Genomic DNA, 25,361 nt, shown 5'->3' with positions numbered 1-25,361 from the left:
CTTTCTGTCATATGGGTGGTGCTCTGCATACCTGTGGTCATTGATATTTCTCCCAAAAATCTTGTCTCCAGCTTGTGCTTCATCCGGTCCAGCATTTCACATTAGGTACTCTGCATGTAAGTTAAATAAGCAGTATGACAATATAGAGCCTGATGTACTCCTTTCTCAATTTTGAACCAGTTTGTTGTTCCATGACTGGTTCTGTTACTTCTTGACCTGCGTACATATACTTCTTGACTTGTTTCACATGAGGTAGGTAAGGTGATCTGGTATTTCCATGTCTTTAAGAATTTTCCACAGTGTGTTGTGATCCACACAGTCAAAGACTTTAGCATAGTCAATGAAGCTGAAGTAGATGATTTCCTGGAATTCCCTTTCTCTTTCTATGATCTAGCAGATGTTGGCAATCTGATCTCTGGTTCCTCTGCCTTTTTTAAATCTAGCTTGTACATCTGGAAATTCTGAGTTTATGTATTTTTGAAGCCTAGCTTGAAGAATTTTGAGCATTTCACAATGCTATCATGTGAAACAAGTGCAATTGTGTGGTAGTTTTAAATTATTTGGCACTGACCTTCTTTGAGATTGAAATGACAACTGACCTTTTCCAGTCCTGTAACTACACAGGAGTTTTCCAAATTTGCTGGCATATTGAGCGCAGTACTTGAACAGCATCATCTTTTAAGATTTGAAATAACTCAGCTGGAATTCCATCGCTTCCACTGGTTTTGTTCATAGTAATGCTTCCTAAGGCCCACTTGACTTCACATTCCAGGATGCCTGTCTCTAGGTGAGTGATCACACCATTGTGGTTTTCTGGTCATTAGGACCTTTTTTGTACAGTTCTATGTATTCTTGCCACCTTTTCTTAATATCTTCTGCTTCTGTTAGGTCCGTACTGTTTCTGTCCTTTATTGAGCCCATCTTTGAATGAAATATTCCTTTCATAACTCTAATTTTCTTGAAGAGCTCTTACCTCCTTACTTCTGGGTTCTGAATACATGAACTGTATTTCTACTTTAAGAAGCCATTATAGGCCTTTTTAAATGTTTAAAATTATATTTATTTTTTCTTAGATTTAAAGTAATAATATGGTTATATTTATGGCATATGTATTAGCATTCCCTATTTCAATATTATCATAAATATTACTATTTTAAAAAGTCTTCTAGGGCAAAAATTACCTGATCATTGCAGACATTGTCATGCAGGCAGAAAACACTTGGAGTTTATAAATTATTCTATGTGCACAATGAATTTTAACTAAAGGTTCGTTATATTGAGAAATATAAATAATAACACTTGAAACTATTCTAAACAGACAGGTATGTGCCACTTAACTCAGATTTTAGTTGTGTTTGTGGAATCTGTCTTTATTATTTACTTGAATCAACCATCAACCAAGTTTTTTGAATGTGTACAATACATCTGGTATTTCACTTTCTTCTGGGATTACAACAATGACTTGAAGCAGTTAGCCTTTGCTCTTATGAACCTTGTAACTTAATAATTCCACTTTGAGAAAAAAGGTACCATCAATTGTTGGCAGAAAAAATACTAGCCCACAGACTTACAGGTTTGCCTCCCATCTTTCCTTTGCCCTAAAGCATGTATCTATATTTATGGGCCAACTGAACTCTGTATATTTACAATGCGTTCTCCTTTTCTCAACTACTAAGTTATATGTGTCACACATGTAATATGGCTTACAGAAGATATTTGTCACATGTCAGGAATATTTGTGCCATTTCTAAATAACTGTCATAGAATAAAGGTTCATCTTCCTAAAGCCTTAATTTTAACTAATAGTCAAAGTTTAAAAATTTATAGTTAGAGAAGCATATTGAACTCACAGTGATGTTTAAAATATACTTCAAAGATATAAATTTAAGTAAAATGCTTTTATAAAACCAAAGCACAAAAGATAATCCTCTGAAGCTTTCTAAAATATAAAATCATAGAGTGTTTATGTAATGTCCTATCAATGTCTACAACGATAAAAGTGTTTATATACAAAATAGGAATTTCCAACAAAAAATTCACAAGGACAGCCTTTTAATCAGGATTATATGGGAAGATAGTTTATTCAATTCCAATTGCTATTAGTCTACTCCAAGTTAAATGTTAGTTTTTAGTTGCTTTGTTTCAACTGAATGAATAAAGCAAGATATAGCCTATGGTGGAGAATGAGAAAGTACAGAGAAAATATTTTGTGAGACTTAGCTGACATTTTGAAACAAACTAAAATCAAACTAATTTTGTTCAAAAAGACAAACAATATTAACTGAAAAGAATCTATTTATTGAAGAACATTTGAGAGACTTCAAGATTCAAAGTATTGAAGGAATATGCAAATAATATAAATGAAATGTTCACTTTCATACTTGCTAGTTATTGTATAATGGAAATGTAGAGATATTAATTGGTCATTAGTGATGTGAAATTAGAAGGAAAAGCTTTGCTTTGAACAATGTTCTCAAAGCTTATTCACTACAAATATTAAACACTTAGGACAAATTTTCTTGGGACTTGGGACAAATTTCCAAATTATCCACTCTGTTAATTTAATCACTCTCTTAATTCATGTATAATCTTTAGTCTGGCTCTTTGTTGAGTCCTCACATCCTCCCACCCCACCCCCAAAAAAACCACTTTTAAAAATAGTAAATTAACCCTGTATAGATTGATGGGATGCTAGTCCCTTACTAATAATGTCCACATCCTGCCTGTCCTAGATTATTAAGATAAAACAAAGCCCAGTTAATCAACATTTTCACCAAAGCATGCTTCTATAAAGATGATCATGTTATCAAGTGAAGTGACACATTTACAAATATTACAAGTTACAAGTATTTTTCTGAAATGTGGATTAGCACTGAATCTTCCCTTTTTTAAAAAATTAATGGTGTTTTGAAGACAGTGTAATATAACAAAGATCACTGGTTATAATTTTGATGGTGTCACACTATTAAACTTTCAGATTTTCAATATTTACAATAACTATCATGTTCACACTGACCTTTGAAATGGTTGAAGTAATCCTTTACTCTGTGTTAAAGGAGGCAGTGATACCACCAAGCCAAACTGAGTGGATCAATATGTTTTCTAGTATTTTAGCAGACAGATCTTTTAAAGGGTAACATTTTCTGAGATTGTACATGTATACAGATACAATTACCTATTTAAATTATGAAATGTGCAAACTAGAATATTGAGTGAGACAGGAAGAAGAATTATCCTTAGTGGTTTCATCTAGCTACTTGCATTTCACAATCAAGTGGTTTTGACTGAAGAGTGTCCTTATATTCAATCAACATCCACCTCCTCTACTTCAACTACATTTGTTATTATTTTCTCCAGGCATTTTTCTCTTTCAGCCCTACCTTAAACTGACCAGACCATTTCCATCTGGTGAAAGAAATGGCAACCCACTTGCCTGGAGAATTCCACAGACAGACCATGGGGTTGCAAAGAGTTGGACACGACTAAATGATGAATACACACAAACTGACCAGCAATATTCATCCTCATAGTCTTTGGATTTGAATTTTCCATCTGAAATGTAAATTTCCTAGCTAAGTGCATGGCTCACATCTTTAGTCAGTTTTGTTCAGGGCTCTTTGCTCAAATGTGATCTCTTTAAATAAATACCTGCAATAGCAACACTGCCTCCCTACTTGACTAACATTATGTGTTCTCTTGCTCTGCTCTGTTCTTTTTTTTTTTTTTTCCCCCTAGAGGTCTTGCCTCTGCCACCTGGAGGGGATTGATTTTGCTTGTTTTCTAGTTTTCTAGTGTACCCAGGTAAGTAGCTATCCCTTTTCTACTCAAAACCAGTTTAAGAAGAAACCTCAGTGAAACACAGGTCTGACAATTCAAATTCCCAGTTTGTAGACTTGTAAACTTTCAGAAGCAAGCAAGCAAGGAGAAAAATACCAGCAGAAGCAAGAATAAGCAAAAGGAGATTGTTTAATGTTCTTATAATGAAAAGAAAAACTTTGTTTCTGAGGTGCCCTGAGTGAATAGGAGAGTTCTGTGCTAAGCAGCCAGTACTTGAGACGAACTAAGAGTTACTGTCAAACTAAACTCAGAATCTAGCAAACAAAAATGAGGACTGATTAAAAAACAAACAAACAAACAAACACCTTGCCTTTGGTAACCAGTGGCAAGTGGTTTGGATAGGCTAAAAGGAATGCTTTAATATATTATATCTCCACATTTTATTTAAGTAAACCCATTAGTATTTTAACCAAGCTGAATTTACTTTAATGGTGCATAGCTTTGATTCCCCAAAACTTTTATTATTGAGTACAATTAGGAGATTAATTTTTATTCTAAGGAATAAGTATTAATATATATTCATATATTAATATATTTTGTATTATTTGCTTAAATTGTACCATCTGATATGAATATAAAATCTAGTTTTAGTGCATCCTTCAGTTTCATGAAATAGCAATAGGTGAAGAGATACTAAATACTTTTATATTTGTTAATCCATATGACACTCTTAAGCATATTTAATTGAAATTTGTTACATTTCCAGGTGTAAATATGTGGCATTTGTTTTGAAAACTGCTGTAGGAGGTATTTTAACTCCAAAGATGTTTCAAATCATCTGGGGGTGACTGTTCTCATCCAGCAATTGTTAAGAACCTTTATATTGTTGATTACTACAGTCAAAAGTAACAGAAGTGATCCTTTTCATATTTCCAGTGTCCTAACAGAAGAGTCATACCCCATTGACCCACATCAAAGATCAATAATCTAGTGGCCAACATTTGATCATGAGAAACAGAAGTGAAAGAACCATGCATGACAAACAGGAATTTGAAAAATTCTTTGGGAGCAAGGTAATGGTGGAATCTGAAAGACTGCATGAGGAAGAGAAGTTGTAGACAGAACCTCTGGGAGGCTGATGCTAAAACCAGTAACCGAACTTAGGTGCCTCTCCCATCCCCAAGTTCCTAGATCTCCATCAGAGTCTCACTCCCCAGCTAAATTCAAATCACACAGCCTAAGCGCTAACAGTGTGCTAGTTATGCATAGAAAGCTCAAAACCAAGTCCCTTCACTCCCTTCCATAAAAAATATCTCATTGACGTCCCTTCCCCCATGCACCTCTGTCATCTTAGTTGCCTAATTTAGGAGTCAAAATACTGGTGGCTTACAGGTGATATGAACCACACAGACGTGTTTTATTTGGCTAATAAAAAATCAAAATTTAAATTAGAGTGACATCTTTAACAGACACAACTTCCAATTCTGAAAAAAACTGAAGGTTTTTCTATGTGGGTACAAGTGGAGAGAACTTAGTAGATCTTCCCTCCTTGTGTCATACAGTCCCATTCTTGTTGCCAGCAAGACCCATGGCCCATCTTCCAACAGTCTAAGCAAATTAAATCAGTGCTAGCTTCAATTGTTTGCCCTAGTGACTTAGGATTTAGATATTCTCTCTATAGAAAAGTGGTCCATTATAGCAGCATCATTTGGGACTGTTTATGTATGTGTGGTGTAATTTAATTCTACATAATTCAAATTTATTTGTTAGATTAAAATAAGGGATTCAAAGAAAATGCAAAATATTAGAATGCTTTTTTTCTAAAATGTTTGCCTTAGAAACCAAGGGTTACCTCAACATAACTTAATTTTTCCATCATCTTTAACATTAGCATTCTGAAACTTAAACATAAATGAGGGTCACTAACTTGAGTAGAATTGTTTTCTTTGTATAAAACACTAGCTTGCCAGCCTTTTTGACTTCTGTCTGTCTTGTGTACTTCCCCTGTCCCTTGTTTTAGTGTCATTTCACTAGGTCCAGCAATAGCATTGTATATTGGGTGCTACAGAGTCAACAAATGAGAAAAGAAATATCATAAAAGAAATATGATTAAATGCTAATGTGTGTTAGCTTGCTACTTATCTCAAGCTATCTATTTCCTTAATGCTTAGAAAGTTTTCAATTCAGATGTCTGCAGCTACTGACCTTTTAGAAAATAATACTTTAGCACAAATGAACAAAAGCAGAATGCATTGTTGTGTATGTGGCTCCAGCAGTAATGAGCAGAGCCAAATTGTTTTCTACTAGGACAATTGTCTTAGTCACTGTAACAAGAGGATTAAAATAAGTGAGGAATGACATGATTTTTTACATCATTTTTGTCTAATATTTACAAATGTATTTAGGATAGTTTCTTTTAACTCCTTCATAATTTATAAAAAATACATTTCCTCATCATTGTGTATTCATTTCACTAGAAAGAACTCAGAATGACTTGATGATGACTGGGAGAAATGGAATAACAAAGACATTTGTAATCATGATTTCGAGGCTATGCAACATCCACAGCAATCTAACCAGAAGAACATTAATGTCTTATAAAAAGATTTAATATTTTGGCAGTTAAGGAGCAAGTTTGGATGTTATAAAATTACAGAACAATAGGAAAACATTTTCCTCTATTTCTCCGGAAAAACAAAACTGTCATGTTGTGCTAAAGATCATTTGCTTGATGTCAACACCAATGATCCTCTATAAGCCCATACACAATATTAGTCTTAATACTTCAAAAGTTTTTACAGTCATCTATTAATTTACCTTCATATAATGTGTATAATTTCTATTGTTAGATTTCCTATGTTTCATAAAGATTTATTAAGCAGAATACATACTTATTTTTAACTTTTCCATATTTCAAATAGAATTCTAGGATTTGTTGGTGAAAACCATCAAGGAAACTAATGCTGCTTACTGTAGCTATAAGACAACAACACAGAATAGAAGTAAGATAAAAGTGTCTTTACAAGCTGTTTAAAACCAAACCCTTAAAACAATCCCTCCCATAGGACATATGTACTAGATCCCTCTCTCCCTTTTATTTTCATGAGTAAAATGCTATACAGTTTTTCAAAAGCTTAATATCTAAGAATGTATCCTATATGTCAGGTTTTATTTAATATATAACTTATGTTGGCAGCACCTTGTTATATTTCATATTTGAAATAACTAAAATAGTTATAGAACAGAGAGGAAATTAAATCCGGAAATATCTTAAGCTGTATCCTTGTCTTGACACATCAAAAGAAACATGAACTAAGGACAGACCCAGATAAGTATTTCAATCTTTACTAACAAGTCTCCAAAACATTTATTATGAGTCAAGGATTCTGTCTGTGGCAACTATATTGAAACATTTTTTCACTTACTATATAATTTCTAGCACCTTTAACGTCTTGGTGGCTTCTTCAACCTCTTTGACTTTAGCCCAACAGAACACTGTCATCCAGACTGCCTGATAACTTGCTATGTTGGTTCCTCCATTTCCTCTCTTCCCAACATCTTGTGTCATCTCTCATCTGGGGTTCTCGTCATTTTCTACTCTGAGTTACTTCATACAGTTTAGTATCCTTCCACTCTAGTTGTTGTTGTGATTTTTTTCTGCCAGATTAGACCTTGCTCTCTTTAGAGAATAAAAGAGAAGAGTGAAGATAACATCGGCAAAAAGAGAGGGTTCTATGGTGTATATGTACCACAGCTTCCTTATCCATTCGTCTGCTGAGGGGCATCTAGGTTGCTTCCATGTCCTGGCTATTATAAACAGTGCTGCGATGAACATTGGGGTGCACGTGTCTCTTTCAGATCTGGTTTCCTCAGTGTGTATGCCCAGAAGTGGGATTGCTGGGTCATATGGCAGTTCTATTTCCAGTTTTTTAAGGAATATCCACACTGTTCTCCATAGTGGCTGTACTAGTTTGCATTCCCACCAACAGTGTAAGAGCGTTCCCTTTTCTCCACACCCTCTCCAGCATTTATTGCTTGTAGACTTTTGGATAGCAGCCATCCTGACTGGCGTGTAATGGTACCTCATTGTGGTTTTGATTTGCATTTCTCTAATAATGAGTGATGTTGAGCATGGAATATTACTCAGCCGTTAAAAAGAATTCATTTGAACCAGTCCTAATGAGATGGATGAAACTGGAGCCCCTTATACAGAGTGAAGTAAGCCAGAAAGATAAAGAACATTACAGCATACTAACACATACATATGGAATCTAGAAAGATGGTAACGATAACCCTATATGCAAAACAGAAAAAGAGACACAGAAATACAGAACAGACATTTGAACTCTGTGGGAGAGTGTGAGGGTGGGATATTTCAAAAGAACAGCATGTATACTATCTATGGTGAAAGAGATCACCAGCCCAGGTGGGATGCATGAGACAAGTGCTCGGGCCTGGTGCACTGGGAAGACCCAGAGGAATCGGGTGGAGAGGGAGGTGGGAGGGGGGATGGGGATGGGGAATGCGTGTAAATCTATGGCTGATTCATATCAATGTATGACAAAACCCACTGAAATGTTGTAAAGTAATTAGCCTCCAACTAATAAAAAAAAAAAAAAAAAAAAGAGAGAGGGTTCTGAACACACACACACACACACACACATACACACACACACACAAATGACATCACACTTTGTTTAAACCTTGGGAATATTCATAAACAAACATTGGTTCTTCAAAACTTATCTTTCCATGAGTGCAAGATCTATTTTACTAGGAATATGTGAAACTCTGCTTGCAACCCTTTGGAGGTATGTAAGGCAGAGTTTGGCAAACTCCTTTGCTATAAACCTAAGATATGAAATTGGTAACTATAAGGAAAGAAGAACATCAGCATAAACATTTAATCTGCTCTTCCAAGCTTAGTGATTTTTGACAATGGAAAGAAAAGGACGACACCAAGCAACTTGAAAATGCCCCTCAATAACATAATTGTTTCTAATGAAGAACCAACCTCCTTTCCCTCCCCAAGCTACATGCTTGGGCCAGAGAATCTCCACAGAAGGAGTGAGCAACTGAATTCATTGTTCCTTTCTATAACCTCCCCTACCTCCCTAGAAGCACAGGAAGGTCTGTAATACTCAACCCAGTTCATACTTGGTTCTGAAATGTACCCTGACAAGGACCAGGAAACACTCTCATTAAATCAGCTGTGGCATCCTCCCTTGATGGCTCCCTTCATAATGTGAAGACACTCCGTTATCTTTCATTTCCCAAATTAGCTGTGAGCCCACAATATCTTAACTGCAAATCCATAAAGGACACTTATGGATTTGCCTCCTAAATCTCTCACTTACTTATGATATCCTTTTGCTTCTGAACCTGTCTACTTTTGTACCGTCATAGTGTTGTATTCAAACCATGATTTCAAATTGTTTTCTTATCCCCTTGACTCAGCACTGCTTATGTATATTTATCCAGTTTCTGAGAGTTAGCCTGAGCTAGTTGTTCCAAAGTCTGTTTGAATGTCATTCCATAGTTGTTGTAAAGCATCCAAGACCCTGACTTGGCTGGCACCCAGAGGCACATTTAAATAATTCTAGTGTAACTGTTCCTGGCCTTTCTCCTTCCAGTAAGGACTCAATGCCATTAGGCAATTCAGAGTCCAGTGAACCTAAAAATGTATTTCTAGAAATATTTTTTAAGTTTCTTTTTTAGAGCAGTGTTCTAATTTCACAATGGAAAGTACAGAGAGAGCGTGTTTTTCATATACCCTTTACCCTGCACATGTGTAGCGTTCTGCTTTATCAACATCACTCACTAGAATGGTACAATTTTTTTTTAACCAAGGATGAACCTACATTAGCACATCATAATCACCCAAAGTCCACAGTTTACCTTTGATTTCCTTTTGGTGTTGTGCATTCTATTGGTTTGGACAAATATATAATGACATATATCCTTCATTAAAATATAACGCAGTGTTTTCACTGCCCTAAAATTCCTCTTTGCTCTGCCTATCTTTCTCCTACTTACTTTTAGAAACTAGTAATCTTTTTATTTGCCTCATTTTTATTTTTAACCTTTTCCAAAATGCCATAGTTGAAATCATACAATCTCTGCTTTTTTTTTTTTTTTGGATTGGCTTCTTTCACTTAGTAATATGCACTTAAATCTCTTCCATGTCTTTTCATGGCTTGATAGCTCATTTCATTTTAGTCTGAATTTGTCTGGATACACCATAGTTTACTTGCTAGGACATCATGCTTGCTTCTAAGTTTGGGGAATTATGAATTAAACTGCTCTACATGTCCATGTGCAGGTTTTTCTGTATACATAAACTTTTCTGGAAAAAAAATTTAGATATTTTCAAATAATATATTCTAAGTCTGTTTCCCACTATACATTCTCCCCTCTAAATGCAATTACTCATTAAATACATCCTATATACTAGTTCTAGAGGTTTCTGGCGGTGATCAAGGGGCAATATGATTTTCTTAATGGGCTGACTTTGGGTCCTTGCCACATAAGCTTGATTTTCTGGTAGCTCTGATGAAAATAAACTTTTCAGATTGAGGGTGAGAAAATGAATCTGTTATCAATATACAGCTGAGGACAAGGACCAAGGAAGGGAACAATCTAACAGGTCCCAGGGTAAGAAAGAGGTTTATGAATCTCTATCTATTAAATTTTTAATTATTTCAAACATATACATGTGCAAACAAATTTAGCATACATATTCATAAAAATATTTCCATCCCACAGAGTATAAAAATTTTGAAATATGCAGATGTATATAACAAATAATGGACCTTCTTTAAATGTATCTTAGTGACTTGTGTCACTCCAGTACTCTTGCCTGGAAAATCCCATGGGTGGAGGAGCCTGGTGGGCTGCAGTCCATGCGGTCGCTAAAGGTCAGACACAACTGAGTGACTTCTCTTTCACTTTTCACTTTCATGCATTGGAGAAGGAAATGGCAACCCACTCCAGTGTTCTTGCCTGGAGAATCCCAGGGACGGGGGAGCCTGCTGGGCTGCCGTCTATGGGGTCGCACAGAGTCGGACACGGCTGAAGTGACTTAGCAGCAGCAGCAGTGACTTATATAAGAAAATTAAATATATATTTTAAAAGGCCTGAATTGTTTAAAAGCTATACTCGAGGATGTATTTAGCAATGGAGATTGTTTAGCAGTAACATCAATAAAGTAAACAAAAAACAAATTGACACATAAACTTACGAGTTTGACTTTATAAAGGATTTGCTATGCATTACTTTTAAGAGGCCCAGAACCTTTCAAAATAGGTGCTTATTACACTAGTAAAATAGGATACCCACATGTTTTGCTACTGCCAATTAAAAGGTTTCATGAAAAAACAAAAAAAAAACTAAGAGTTTAAGAGCAGGACTAGAATTAACTGTCCTTTTGGGAAATTTCTCAGATTTGTCTAAAGAAAAATAGGAAAACACTTTAATGCATTGTTTCCTTTAGACTTTTAAGGCAAGTATGATTACACATTACATTATAATATCTGGCAGAGTTTCATTTGATCACCATATTTTTAGAAATTTAATGTGAAACAAAAATGTAATACATTTAATCTCTAGATTGGTATTTATACTCCTTGTGATGACACTCAAAAAACTTTGGCAGCTTTCTGAGTAGTTGGCAGGTTCTACAAAATATGCCAATTAAAGAGCAAAACATTACACCACTACATCATGTCACATTCTTCTAAAATATAAATATTGAACTTTCACCACATGCTGCCATGAAGCACTGCTATGACAACATCTTTGTAGAGTTCCTAAGCTCCTTCTAAAAGTGACATCTAATCAGCACAAGGAGAGGTAAAATATTACTGTGGCTATAATTATCTGGTTGGCAAAATAAGCTCTGTGTAGAATTATGTTGAAACAGCCATTTAGTAAAATTAATGCTTTAGTTCAGCTCAGCTTATATGTTTAAGGGAACTGGTGAACAATGAGAAAATACAGGTTAGTTTTCTATTAGATTAATTTTTTGTCTCTGTTTAAAAAGTAAACTTTTTTTTCTTACCATAGTACATTTAGAAAGCAGATTTGTTCATAGAAAAACAGTTAAGGATAAACCATAATTCTACATGTGAAATATACATTTTCTGGTATAGTAATTATATGTATACTTTTTTTTCTTTTCTGAGGACACATATAGAACTTATTTCTAATTTATTTAAATACATCTTAGTAATACATTAACTTCACATGTTTTCAAGGTCAATAAGTATTGAATTTTTAAAAATAAACTATCAAACCTGTGTAATTTTAAAAACATTTCTAAAATGTAGTATAAACACTTAAATTTATTTAAACAGAGGTCAGAAGTATTGTGGACATTTTTTGGCTGATTCCAAAGGATGTGAAAGATGTTTAAGAATTTTAAAAGTTTATACAGATTCTACTAAGAAAGAAAAGAAATATTTCTAATACAGCATAATAAACCTATGATTAAGTACACCAATACAGGTATTATGCATATGATAGAAATTTTCAAGATAAATATAGGTTGAATTGCAGTGAAAAGTCATTTTCTAATAAGCCACTTGCCATTGTTTTTTAAAAAGACATCAACCTGGTAAAATAAAAGTACAAATAAAACATAGTGGAAAGTCTGTTGCAGAATCAATAGACAAAATGAGCTACAGAACATTCTCATATTTAGAAGAGCTTGCAATAGAAACCAAGACTCAAGAGATTTCCATTTTACTTTTACCTAATAGAGGAGTAGCATCTTTAACTCTTTGTAAAGTTTAGAGAGACCAAGAGAGTGTTGGGAACAAAAGTGCTAATTTTTGTTTTGATAAAGAAAATTATATTGCTGGAGGGCTTAATATAGCTTAAGAATTAGATGTTACTTATGGCAGACAGACTGAGTGAAAAGTCAGACTTTCTCCTCTGTTCTAGACCTTTTGTTGGGTTCTCTGCTATCAAGAACTTTTTCAGTTTTCCCAGTAACTTCTTAAATCACCGTGCCTAATGATAGGCTATGGATCTTAATCCTAACCAGATTGTAGCAAATTGAAATTAACAGTGCAGAGTTTACCTTGTGGGTCACTTCTTTTGGAGGAATGCACTAGATAACAGTATATGTGATAGTTGAATCTACCTATTGACAAAGAAAAGCTTTAGACAGTATCTAGATGTATTCTTCGACTGATCCTGAATCAAGTGACTTCTCTGCAATCAAAGTTAAACATCTCTATTCACTGAATCTCTCATAATATAATCCAAGTATTTCCAGGGAATGGTGTAAATTAAAGTCATACAGGGAAGAAATAAAAAAGAACTGTTAGTGAATTTGCTTTGAGGCTTTCATTTAGTGCTTCCACATATTTTAAAAATATGTTTGAAATGAGAAATCCCTGTTAGATTCGGTCACTTTTAAAAGAGAAATCTCACTCACCATTCCGACTCTCTTCGTCAATGGCAACTATGGTGGCTGGTGGTCCTCCTCGAGCTAGTTTGCAATCTAAAGAGAAAACAAGACAAAGTAAGAAGTAGCTATTGCAGGGATATTCACCCTGAGATTAAATTCACACTGATATGTATTGACATTTAAAAAGAAATATCCTATAATCAAATTAATATGCATCATTACTGTTAATAATTTTTTTATTAAAAAAAAAGTGTTCATAAAAACTACACAGATTCCTTACCACATTGCAACAAAGACACTTTATAGACCATGACATGGTTCAAACCATACTGAGAAAACACCAGCAGAGACCACTGGAGAGTGGAAGTCCTTCAGGACAGAGATAATGGGATGGTAATTTAACCCAAAGAAATAACATAAAGGGATGATTAACAAGGATAAATTGTAATTAAAGCTTCACAACAGAAACAAACATAATTGGACTTTAATTGTGATAAAGGGTCTAATTAAAAAGAGTGAATAGAATTTTAATAATATTCTAAAGAGGATGAAACAGAGACAGACAAGCAATGTTTGTGGGGTTTGAGATTTTATTTTTGTCATCTTACCCTCATATTGCCAGTCTGGAGTCAAAAGTATAGAGTCATCAATGGAAGCAGATCAGAAAAATAAAAGAAAGAAAGGAAGAAAGAATATATGTGTATATTTAGTGAGGATTGAAAGATATAAATAGCATTGTACAATAACAGATATATCACACCTAATGATTTCTGGAAATGAAATATGTAAAATCCTTACTTTTATAATTCAAACACAGTATGAACAAGTTAACTTGATAATGTATGTCACTCACATCTTAAAAATTGCAGATCAATCTGAATATAACATACAATACACCTATCTGTCCTATGAAAAGGTAAATAAAATTACATATCAATTGTATATTATCTGTGTTGAACAAACCTTAAGAATACTGCCTGTCAATCAGTAGTGATTAATTTGTTACCTCAAGAACTGTTAATGCGTGGAAAATGAACATATAAATAGTATCATGAACTATAATATCCATGATAATTAAAATGTGAAGGCTTTGCCTGCAAGATGTCAAAAGTATACTTCTGAGACATAAAGTGCTCTCTCAGGAGATACTTGGCCAGCCTGACAGGGTTGTGTCATGCGGTTAAATGTACATGGCATGTTCCAGTGATTGAAACATAAATTGGCTTAAGCCCTCCAAGCAGGTGTGCTATTTGGAAGATGATTTCAAGAGTTCAGTTCAGTTCAGCCACTCAGTCGTGTCCGACTCTTTGCGACCTCATGAACTGCAGCATGCCAGACCTCCCTGTCCATCACCAACTCCCGGAGTCCACCCAAACACATGTTCATGGAGTCAGTGATGCCATCCAACCATCTCGTCCTCTGTCGTCCCCTTCTACTCCTGCCCTCAATCTTTCCCAGCATCAGGGTCTTTTCCAGTGAGTCAGCTCTTCACATCAGGTGGCCAAAGTATTAGAGTTTCAGCTTCAACATCCACCCTTCCAATGAACACCCAGGACTGATTTCCTTTAGGATGGACTGGTTGGATCTCCTTGCAGTCCAAGGGACTCTCAAGAGTCTTTTCCAACACCAAAGTTCAAAAGCATCAATTTTTTGGCGCTCAGCTTTCTTCACTGTCCAACTCTCACATCCATACATGACCACTGGAAAAACCATAGCCTTGACTAGATGGACATTTGTTGACAAAGTAATGTCTCTGCTTTTTAATATGATGTCTAGGTTGGTCATAACTTTCCTTCCAAGGAACCAATGTCTTTTAATTTCATGGCTGCAATCACCATCTGTGGTGATTTTGGAGCCCAGAAAAATAAAGTCAGCCACTGTTTCCACTGTTTCCCCATCTATTTGCCATGAAGTAATGGGACCAGATGCCATGTATTAAAATTCTGCCATTATGTACATGCGTGTGAATACTAAGGGCTTTGGCAAGCACTGTTCTATATTGTAAAATGTGTGTTCTCTCATGTAAAGCTTAAAATATCTGAAATCTCCAGTTTTCTCTCTTTGTCCTTGTCAATATTCAAGGAGTTTCAGTTCACAGCAGTTTTATATCTAAAGTATCTCATCACACTCCATCCTTTCCTTCTTACACCCCCTGACATAGCGCAGCTCCTCACTGTTTGCAACCTCTACACTTACAGTGGTCCCCTCATTAATCTCCTGGAAACTTTGTTCTCATCCTGCATTCATTCATTCATTTCATGAGAATAATTTTTGTGCACCCAAATCAAAGGTAAATTAATGGCACTTCTCTGCAGAAAAACACTTATATGTTTCTTTTGGAGTGAAGAAAAGTGTTTTAGGATATCATTCAGAGGGGTGTCACAGTCTCAACATTGTTACTTATTAAACACTATGCCCTTTAGTCACCTTAGAGCCCTTACTCTTGCTAGGATTACGTCTTGTATTATTAAGGCAGCTTTGTTACCTAAAGTCATTTCTGACTCTACTGCCTGGCAAGTCTGTTATTCTTGATAAAATTAGACTTCACCTATTCCACCAAAACTTTATTATATCCCAGTGAAAATTTAAATTTTATTCCTGAGTTCTCATATCTGTTCATGTAGCTTTTTATTCATCTGTAAATACAAAAATTATTTAGTAAATTTGGTAGATGGCTTACTATGTGCTGAAGATGGGAATTAAAAATCAACAACTCCTTTCTTCACAGATCTCAGGTGGGGAAGGGGTCAGATAAAGGAAAGACTCATAAACAACCACAAAAGTATGGCACAATGTGCTCTATGTAAGTCAGTTGTTTAATATGATCATCAGCAACATAAATGATTAAAATAGAGACAATGCCTGCTGTGAGTAGAAATGGGATACACAAAAAGGCAGAGGCAATTTGTGGAAAGAATAAATGAAACATGACCAGTTCTTACAAGAAGCAATTCTTGGATTATGAATCATGCCTTCCATTTGTATTTCAAAGAGTAGTTACTTTTCAATACTATTTTACTTCTTCCCACTCTCCTTCTTTCTCTCTTCTTCCCTCTCCCTCCCTCCCTCACTTACACACACACACACACACACACACACACACACACACACACACACATGGTGACTCAGTGGTAAAGAATCTGCCTGCCAATATAGGAGACACAGGTTCAATCCTTGAGTCAGAAAGATCCACGGAGAAGGAAATGGCAACCCACTCCAGTATTCTTTCCTGGAGAACCCCGTGGATGGAGGAGCATGGTGAGCCCAGTGTTACAAAAGAGTTGGACTTGACTTAGCAACTAAACAACAATCTAAATGTACATATAATATTTATATATAGGGTTACTGCCTCAGTTAAAATCCTCATAGCTGCAAAGCAGAGAAAAAGTGTGGTGAATTTTAATGTAAGTATTGGTAGAAGAATAGACATTTAATCAATAACTTTATAGGCAGGCAGGATAAAGAGAAATGAATGATGGAGAAAATTGGGTATATATATATATATGACAACTGCTCATCATTTGGTTACTATTGTATGGGCTTCCCAGGTGGTGCTAGTGGTAAAGAACCTGCCTACCTGTGCAGGAGAATATAAGAGAACTAGGTTCAATCCCTGGGTTGGGAAGGTCCCCTGGAGGAGGGTACGGCAACCCACTCTAGCATCCTTGCCTGGAGAATCCCATGGACAGAGGAGCCTGGTGGGTTATGGTCCATGGGGTCACAAAGAGTTGGACACGACTGAGTGACTAACACACATTTTCATATTTATGTATAGACTTTTTCTGCTCAGCTAAGTCAAGTACGATTCTCCATATTCCAGCAGTACCTACCTCCCTTACCCTTTCCACTCTTCTTGGTTCATTTTGTAGCCATAGCAAACCAAATTTATGTTTGCTGTGACATCTGCTGAAATTCCCTTCCTCCTCTTCTTCCCTTGGTTAACTTTTATTTCTCTTCCAAGAACCTGGCAAGGCATCACCTCTTCTAGAAAATCTTCCTTGTTGGTCTAAACTAAATGCATCTTCTTTGCATTCCTTCAATATACACTGCGTAAGCATGTCAAATCATTTCAGTGGTGTCTGACTCTTTGTGAACCCATGAACTGTAGCCCACCAAGCTTCTCTGTCCATGGGATTCTCTAGGTAAGAAAACTGGAGTAGGTCACCATGCCATCCTCCAGGGGATCTTCCCAACCCAGGGATCAAACCCACATATCTTACATTTCTTGCATTAGCAGGTGGGTTCTTTACCACTAATACCACTTGGGAAGCCCTCAGTATACACTGTGTTGTGCTTAGTTACTCTGTTGTGTTCAACTCTTCATGACCCCATGGACTGTAGCCCACCAGGCTCCTCTGTCCATGGGGATTCTCCAGGCAAGAATACTGGAGTGGGCTGCCATGCCCTCCTCCAGGGGATTTTCCCAACCCAGGGGTCAAACCCAGGTCTCCCACATTGCAGGTGGATTCTTTATTGTTTGAGCCACCAGCAATGCTTAAGAATACTGGAGTGAATAGCCAATACCTTCTCCAGGGATCTTCCCAACTGACGAATCAAACAGGGGTCTCCTGCATTGCAGGTGGATACTTTACCAGCTGAGCTACCAATATACACTGTAGTCCATTGGAAATATTACTTCATAAAAATATGTTAGTGATTTTTTTTTTCTAATGAGAGCTCCTTCAGACCAAGTCTGTGTCATATTTATCTTAGTAACCTCAGAATTCAACCAGAGTGGATCGTTAAAGAATCTTTGTTGAATTTGTCTGAACTACAGTCAGCTCAGGTGCAATCTCTCATTGACCATCTCTCCAGGAGTGCACTCAGAAGTCTCTGTTCTCATTATGTCCTTAGCAACAGAAACAGCCCAGGAGTAAAGGTGCAGGTACAGTTCCTCCCAGTCAGACCCCTTTAAAGGATGACTTTCACTCAGCTTTATTCTTTTAGCAGGTTCCAAAACCCCACAATAAGATATTTTCATGCCCAAATAAATGAATAAATTTTATTTATTCTGAATCAAAACAAAAGTGGTTAAAAACATTTAGACTCACAACACTAATGTAGAGAGGTTAGTCAGATACATAAAAATAATCTATTAATAACATTGTTCACAACAGTGTTTGCTTTGAAATGATGTCCTTGTGAAACTATAATTAGTTTTGAAATGCACAAAATATTTTTAATTGCAAGTATATTCAGAAAAAAAGTAAATTTGGATAAAACAGCCAGGATGTATTAGGTATGCACATATACACATGGAGATCAAAGTGAAAACTAGAAAGCAATTTGGGGGCTAGGTGATCCTGTTCTCTACGGTCTATGGATAATCTGTCTGCCACAGGAAAGACAGGTTAGCTGATGATGACTGTACCTTGGAAATGCACTTCTGTAATCTATTTAATTTCACCCTTGACTGTCCAGGTTAAATCACAAATTCATTGTTTTTCGTGCCTCAAATTTCTAACCTCTCAGGCCCCTACCTGATTCCCATATCCAGTTTGTAGTAAAGTGCAGGATATGAATATAAATACCTGAATGCCCAGTGTGATTTATTTCTGCAAATTTGTCATCAAGCTAAAAATAAGTCATATTTTTTCTGTATGTTTTTAAATAATTTTACACAACAGGTAGGATTTCAAACTTAAAAACTATTAGCAGATATGTAATGACTGGTTTCAAAGGTGGTAAACCTGTGATATGCTATTCTTACTGCATCTAGAAGCTTAACAGCATGTTACTCTGCAAAGAGAATATGCAGAATTGTCCAAATATATTCATTTATTACTAGGAATTTTCCACAGTTTATTGTGATCTACACAGTCAAAGGTTTTGGCATAGTCAATAAAGCAGAAATAGATGTTTTTCTGGAACTCTCTTGCTTTTTTGATGATCCATCGGATGTTGGCAATTTGATCTCTGGTTCCTCTGCCTTTTCTAAAACCAGTTTGAACATCTGGAAGCTCACAGTTCACATATTGCTGAAGCCTGGCTCAGGAAGCAACAGTTAGAGCTGGACATGGAACAACAGACTGGTTCCAAATAGGAAAAGGAGTACGTCAAGGCTGTATATTGTCACCCTGCTCATTTACCTTATATGCAGAGTACATCATGAGAAATGCTAGGCTTGAGGAGGCACAAGCTGGAATCAAGATTGCTGGGAGAAATATCAATAACCTCAGATATGCAGATGACACCACCCTTATGGAAGAAAGTGAAGAGGAACTAAGGAGCCTCTTGTTGAAAGTGAAAGAGGAGAGTGAAAAAGTTGGCTTAAAACTCAACATTCAGAAAACTAAGATCATGGCATCTGGTCCCATCACTTCATGGCAAATAGATAGGGAAACAGTGGAAACAGTGGTTGATGTTATTTTTCTGGGCTCCAAAATCACTGAAGATGGTGACTGCAACCATGAAATTAAAAGATGTTTTCTCCTTGGAAGGAAAGTTATGACCAACCTAGACAGCATATGAAAAAGCAGAGACATTACTTTGCCAACAAAGGTCTGTCTAGTCAAGGCTATGGTTTTTCCAATAGTCATGTATGGATGTGAGAGTTGGACTAGAAAGAAAGCTGAGTGCTGAAGAATTGATGCTTTTGAACTGTGGTGTTGGAGAAGACTCTTGAGAGTCCCTTGGACTGCAAGGAGATCCAACCAGTCCATCCTAAAGGAGATCAGTCCTGGGTGTTCACTGGAAGAACTGATGTTGAAGTTGAAACTCCAATACTTTGGCCACCTGATGTGAAGAGCTGACTCATTGGAAAAGACCCTGATGCTAGGAAAGCTTGAGGGCAGGAGGAGAAGGGGATGACAGAGGATGAGATGGTTGGATGGCATCACTGACTCCATGAACATGTGTTTGGGTGGACTCCGGGAGTTGGTGATGGACAGTGAGGCCCGGTGTGCTGCGGTTCATGGGGTTGCAAAGAGTTGGACACGGCTTAGAGACTGAACTGAACTGAACTGATTACTAGGAAGTGTGAATAGCCAGGAAAACCCTATTTCCATCTTAGCCTATTCTCAAAACTTCTCTTTAAGGTCAAACAATGTCTCTCAAAAATTGGAGTATACTTGTTTTACAATGTTGTGTTAGATTCTGCTGTACAATGAAGGGAATCAGCTATATTTATAAATATATCCCCTCCATATTGGACCTCCCTTCCCCACCCTAATCCCACCCATCGGTCATCGCAGAGCCCTGAACTGAGTCATCTGTCTCATACAGAAGTTTCCCACTATCTGTCTATTTTCCACATAGTGGGGAACATTTATCAATCCTAATCTCTAATTCACCCCACCCTTCCTTTCCCCCACTGCATCTACATGACCATTCTCTATTATTGTGCTTCTGATTCCTGCCCTGCAAATGCAAATAGGCTCCTTAGTACCTCATTTTTAGATTTCACATATATGTGTTAATATACAATATTTTTCTCTTTCTGACTTACTTCACTCTGAATGGCAGTGTCTAGGTCCATCCACATCTCTACAGATGATCCAATTTTGTTCCTTTTAGTGGCTGGACATCACTGGATGATCAACACCAAAATCAGATTGATTATATTCTTTGCAGCCAAAGATGGAGAAGCTCTATACAGTCAGAAAAAACAAGACCGGGAGCTGCCTGTGGCTCAGATCATGAACTCCTTATTGCCAAATTCAGACTTAAACTGAAGAAAGTAGGGATAACCACTAGACCATTCAGGTATGACCTAAATCAAATCCCTTATGACTATACAATGGAAGTGAGAAAGAGATTTAAGGGACTAGATCTGATAGACAGAGAGCCTGATGAACTATGGACGGAGGTCTGTGACATTGTACAGGAGATAGGGATCAAGACCTTCCCCATGGAAAAGAAATGCAAAAAGCAAAATGGTTGTCTGAGGAGGCCTTACAAATAGCTGTGAAAAGAAGAGAAGCAAAAAGCAAAGGAGAAAAGGAAAGATATTCCCATTTGAATGCAGAGTTCCAAAGAATAGCCAGGAGAGATAAGAAAGCCTTCCTCGGAGAACAATGCAAAGAAATAGAGGAAAGCAATAGAAAGGAAAAGACTAGAGATCTCTTCAAGAAAATTAGAGATACCATGGGAACATTTCATGCAAAATGGGCTCAATAAAGGACAGAAATGGTATGGACGTAACAGAAGCAGAAGATATTAAGAAGAGGTGGCAAGAATACACAGAAGAGCTGTACAAAAAAGATCTTCACAACCCAGATAATCACAATGGTGTGATCACTCACCTAGAGCCAGACATCCTGGAATGTGAAGTCAAGTGGTCCTTAGAAAGCATCACTATGAACAAAGCTAGTGGAGGTGATGGAATTCCAGTTGAGCTATTTCAAAACCTTAAAAATGATGCTGTTCAAGTGCTGCACTCAATATGCCAGCAAATTTGGAAAGCTCAGCAGTGGCCACAGGACTGGAAAAGGTCAGATTTCATTCTAATCCCTAAAAAAGGCAATCCCAAAGAATGCTCAAACTACCGCACAATTGCACTCATCTCACATGCTAGTAAAGTAATGCTCAAAATTCTCCAAGCCAGGCTTCAGCAATACATGAACCGAGAACTTCCAGATGTTCAAGCTGGTTTTAGAAAAGGTAGAGGAACCAGAGATCAAATTGCCAATATCTGCTGGATCATTGAAAAAGCAAGAGAGTTCCAGAAAAACATTTATTTCTGCTTTATTGACTGTGTGGATCAAAATAAACTGTGGCAAATTCTGAAAGAGATGGGAATACCAGACCACCTGACCTGCCTCTTGAGAAACCTGTATGCAGGTCAGGAAGCAACAGTTAGAACTGGACATGGAACAAGAGACTGCTTCCAAATAGGAAAAGGAGTATGTCAAGGCTGTATATTGTCACCCTGCTTATTTAACTTCTATGCAGAGTACATCATGAGAAATGCTGGGCTGGAAGAAGCACAAGCTGGAATCAAGATTGCCGGGAGAAGTATCAATAACCTCAGATATGCAGATGACCACCCATATGGCAGAAAGTGAAGAGGAACTAAAAAACCTCTTGATGAAAGTGAAAGAGGAGAGTGAAAAAGTTGGCTCAAAGCTTAACATTCAGAAAACTAAGATCATGGCATCTGGTCCCATTACCTCCTGGGAAATATGGAGAGACAGTGGAAATAGTGTCAGACTTAATTTTTTTGGGCTCCAAAATCACTGCAGATGGGGACTGCAGCCATGAAATTAAAAGACACTTACTCTTTGGAAGGAAAGTTATGTCCAACCTAGATAGCATATTAAAAAACAGAGACATTACTTTGCCAACAAAGGTCCATCTAGTCAAGGCTATGGTTTTTCCAGTGATCATGTATGGATGTGAGAGTTGGACTAGAAAGAAAGTTGAGCACCGAAAAATTGATGCTTTTGAACTGTGGTGTTGGAGAAGACTCTTGAGAGTCCCTTGGAGTGCAAGAAGATCCAACCAGTCCATCCTAAAGCAGATCATTCCTGGGTGTTCATTGGAAGGACTGATGCTGAAGCTGAAACTCCAATACTTTGTCCACCTCATGCAAAGAGTTGACTCATTGGAAAAGATCCTGATGCTGGGAGGGATTGGGGGCAGGAGGATAAGGGGATGACAGAGGATGAGATGGTTGGATGGCATCACCGACTCGATGGGCATAATTTTGAGTAAACTCCGGGAGTTTGGAATGGACTGGGAGGCCTGGCGTGCTGCGATTCATGGGGTCGCAAAGAGTTGGACATGACTGAGCGACTGAACTGAACTAAATACTCCATTGTATATATGTGCACATCATCTCTATTCATCCTTTGATGGATATTTAGGTTGTTTCCATATCCTGGCTATTGTAAATAGTGCACAATGAACATTGGGGTACATGTGTCTTTTTGAGTTATGTTTTTCTTAGGATATATATATATATATATACACCCAATAGTGGAATTGATGAGTCGATTGTAGTTCTATTTTTTAAGAAAATCCCATACTGTTTTCCATAGCAGCTGTATCAATTTACATTCCCATAAACAGTGGAAGAAGGTTTCCATTTCTCCACACTGTCTCCAGTATTTATTGTTTTTTGGATGATGGTAACATTCAGAAAACTAAGATCATGGCATCCGGTCCCATGACTTCATGGAAAATAAGTGGGGAAACAGTGGAATCAGTGGCTGACTTTATTTTGGGGGGCTCTAAAATCACTGAAGATGGTGACTGCAGCCATGAAATTAAAAGACACTTGTTCCTTGGAAGGAAAGTTATGACTAACATAGACAGCATATTAAAAAGCAAAGACATTACTTTGCCTACAAAGGTCCATCTAGTCAAGGCTATGGCTTTTCCAGTAGTCTTGTATGGATGTGAGAGTTGGACTATAAGGAAAACTGAGCGCCGAAGAACTGATGCTTTTGAACTGTGGTGTTGGAGAAGACTCTTGAGACTCCCTTGGACTACAAGGAGATCCAACCAGCCCATCCTAAAGGAGATCAGTCCTGAATATTCGTTGAAAGAACTGATATTGAAGCTGAAACTCCAATACTTTTACCACTTGATGTGAAGACCTGACTCATTGGAAAAGACCCTGATGCTGGGAAAGATTGAAGGCGAAAAGAGAAGCGGACAGCAGAGGATGAGATGGTTGGATGGCATCACCTACTCAGTGGACATGAGTTTGTGTAAACTCCAGGAGTTGGTGATGGACAGGGAGGCCTGGAGTGCTGCAGTCCATTGGGTCTCAAAGACTCAGACACGGCTGAATGACTGAACTGAACTGTTCTGATATTGAGCTGACAGTTGTATTTTAATCTTGTTTACAGCTTCCTTTGCTCTGTAGACACTTTTAAATTGTATTAGGCCCTACTTGTTTATTTTTATTTTCATTTCTGTAGGAGGTAGGTCAGAAAACATCTTGCTGTGATTTATATCAAAAAGTGTTTTTCCTATGGTTTCCTCTAAACTTCAATAGTGTCCATGCTTACAAATAGTCTTTAATCCATTTTGAGCTTATTTTTGTTTATGGTGTTAAGTAGTGTTCCAAATTCATTCTTTTACATGTAGCTGTCCCGTTTTCCCAGAACCAGTTATTGGGAGAAATATTTGCAAATGAAGCAACTGAGAAACAATGTCTTTTTAATATAATTTCAAATATATTGGCTATTGTCATATGTTAACATGTCAGTTGCCATCAATATGTCCAATGGCTAGTATATTGTATTTCCTGCCCAGATTTCTCTCCTGAGTCTGTGTCCTACTGCTCAGACAACATCTGTACTTGCAATTTTAAAAGTGCCCTAAATGTAACATTCCAAAATGGAATTCAAGTTGCGGCCCCCCGGCCCATATCTGGCCTTTTCCTGTATATAAATAGCACAATTTGCACCAAGTTTCAAAACACAGAAACTAGGGGGTCACCTTTGAGCCTGCCCATCTTCCTTGCCTTTCTGTGTTTAATCCCTCAAAAAAATCTTGAATTTAATTCCTACAGAAAACTTCTCATATCCACCTAAAGTTTTCAATCTCTGACGTCAATGTGCTATTACTGTCTCCTACGTAATATAATAGGTTTCCTAAGGTTCACCCTACAGGCAATCTTGGTTCACTCTTTAATTTTCTATCTTTAACCACAGTGATCTTTTATCAGATTAAAAATTGCTTACCTGTTAATAATGTGCCATTGCTTTTATTTTACAACAAAATTTTCATGGCCAACAACCCCCTATATAGTAAGATTTTAGATTGAAAACCGAAATGTATGGTCTAAAAATCCTGCATGATACAGCCTTCTCCTTCCTCTCCAATATCATCTACTTCCATGTTTTTGCATGCCTTCTACATTCCAGACAGAATTTTCTTTTCTTTAATCATGCTATGGTTTATCTTAAGCTACCTCAGGACCTTTCCAGATTACATTATTTCTTATTTCTAATCTTCACACTTAACCCATCCTTCACATATATTTTCTTTAGATTTTAACTTAATGCTTCACTTTTCAAAGACATCATTTCTAATCCTTAGGCTCATATACTGAGTTAACTCTGCCTTCTAATATCAACTGACTCCTCACTGACAGAAAACTCAGTGACACCTAGATCTTATTTCTGTTTCTGAGTTAGTGTTCCCAGGGCAAAGTTATTGCCACATAATTGACTCTAAGCAAATATTTCTTGAATGCATAAATGAATAGCCTCAA

At 36.9% G+C, this 25,361-nt stretch overlaps 1 protein-coding gene across 1 annotated transcript in view; it reads right to left on the bottom strand.

Annotated features, from left to right (window-relative positions):
- The window catches only part of PCDH15 (protocadherin related 15), a 920,738-nt gene that overhangs the window by 615,784 nt on the left and 279,593 nt on the right, over window positions 1-25,361 (bottom strand). The window contains exons 3-4 of the mRNA XM_061162074.1: window positions 13,801-13,815; window positions 13,220-13,285 (exon numbers count right to left, since the gene is read on the bottom strand). Of these exons, the coding sequence (XP_061018057.1) occupies window positions 13,220-13,285; window positions 13,801-13,815 (81 nt within the window). The remainder of the gene's footprint in view (window positions 1-13,219; window positions 13,286-13,800; window positions 13,816-25,361) is intronic.

The sequence above is a fragment of the Dama dama genome, chromosome 15 (genome assembly GCF_033118175.1).
Source record: "Dama dama isolate Ldn47 chromosome 15, ASM3311817v1, whole genome shotgun sequence".
NCBI lineage: Eukaryota > Metazoa > Chordata > Mammalia > Artiodactyla > Cervidae > Dama > Dama dama.
This window is presented reverse-complemented; position numbering and strand designations above follow the sequence as displayed.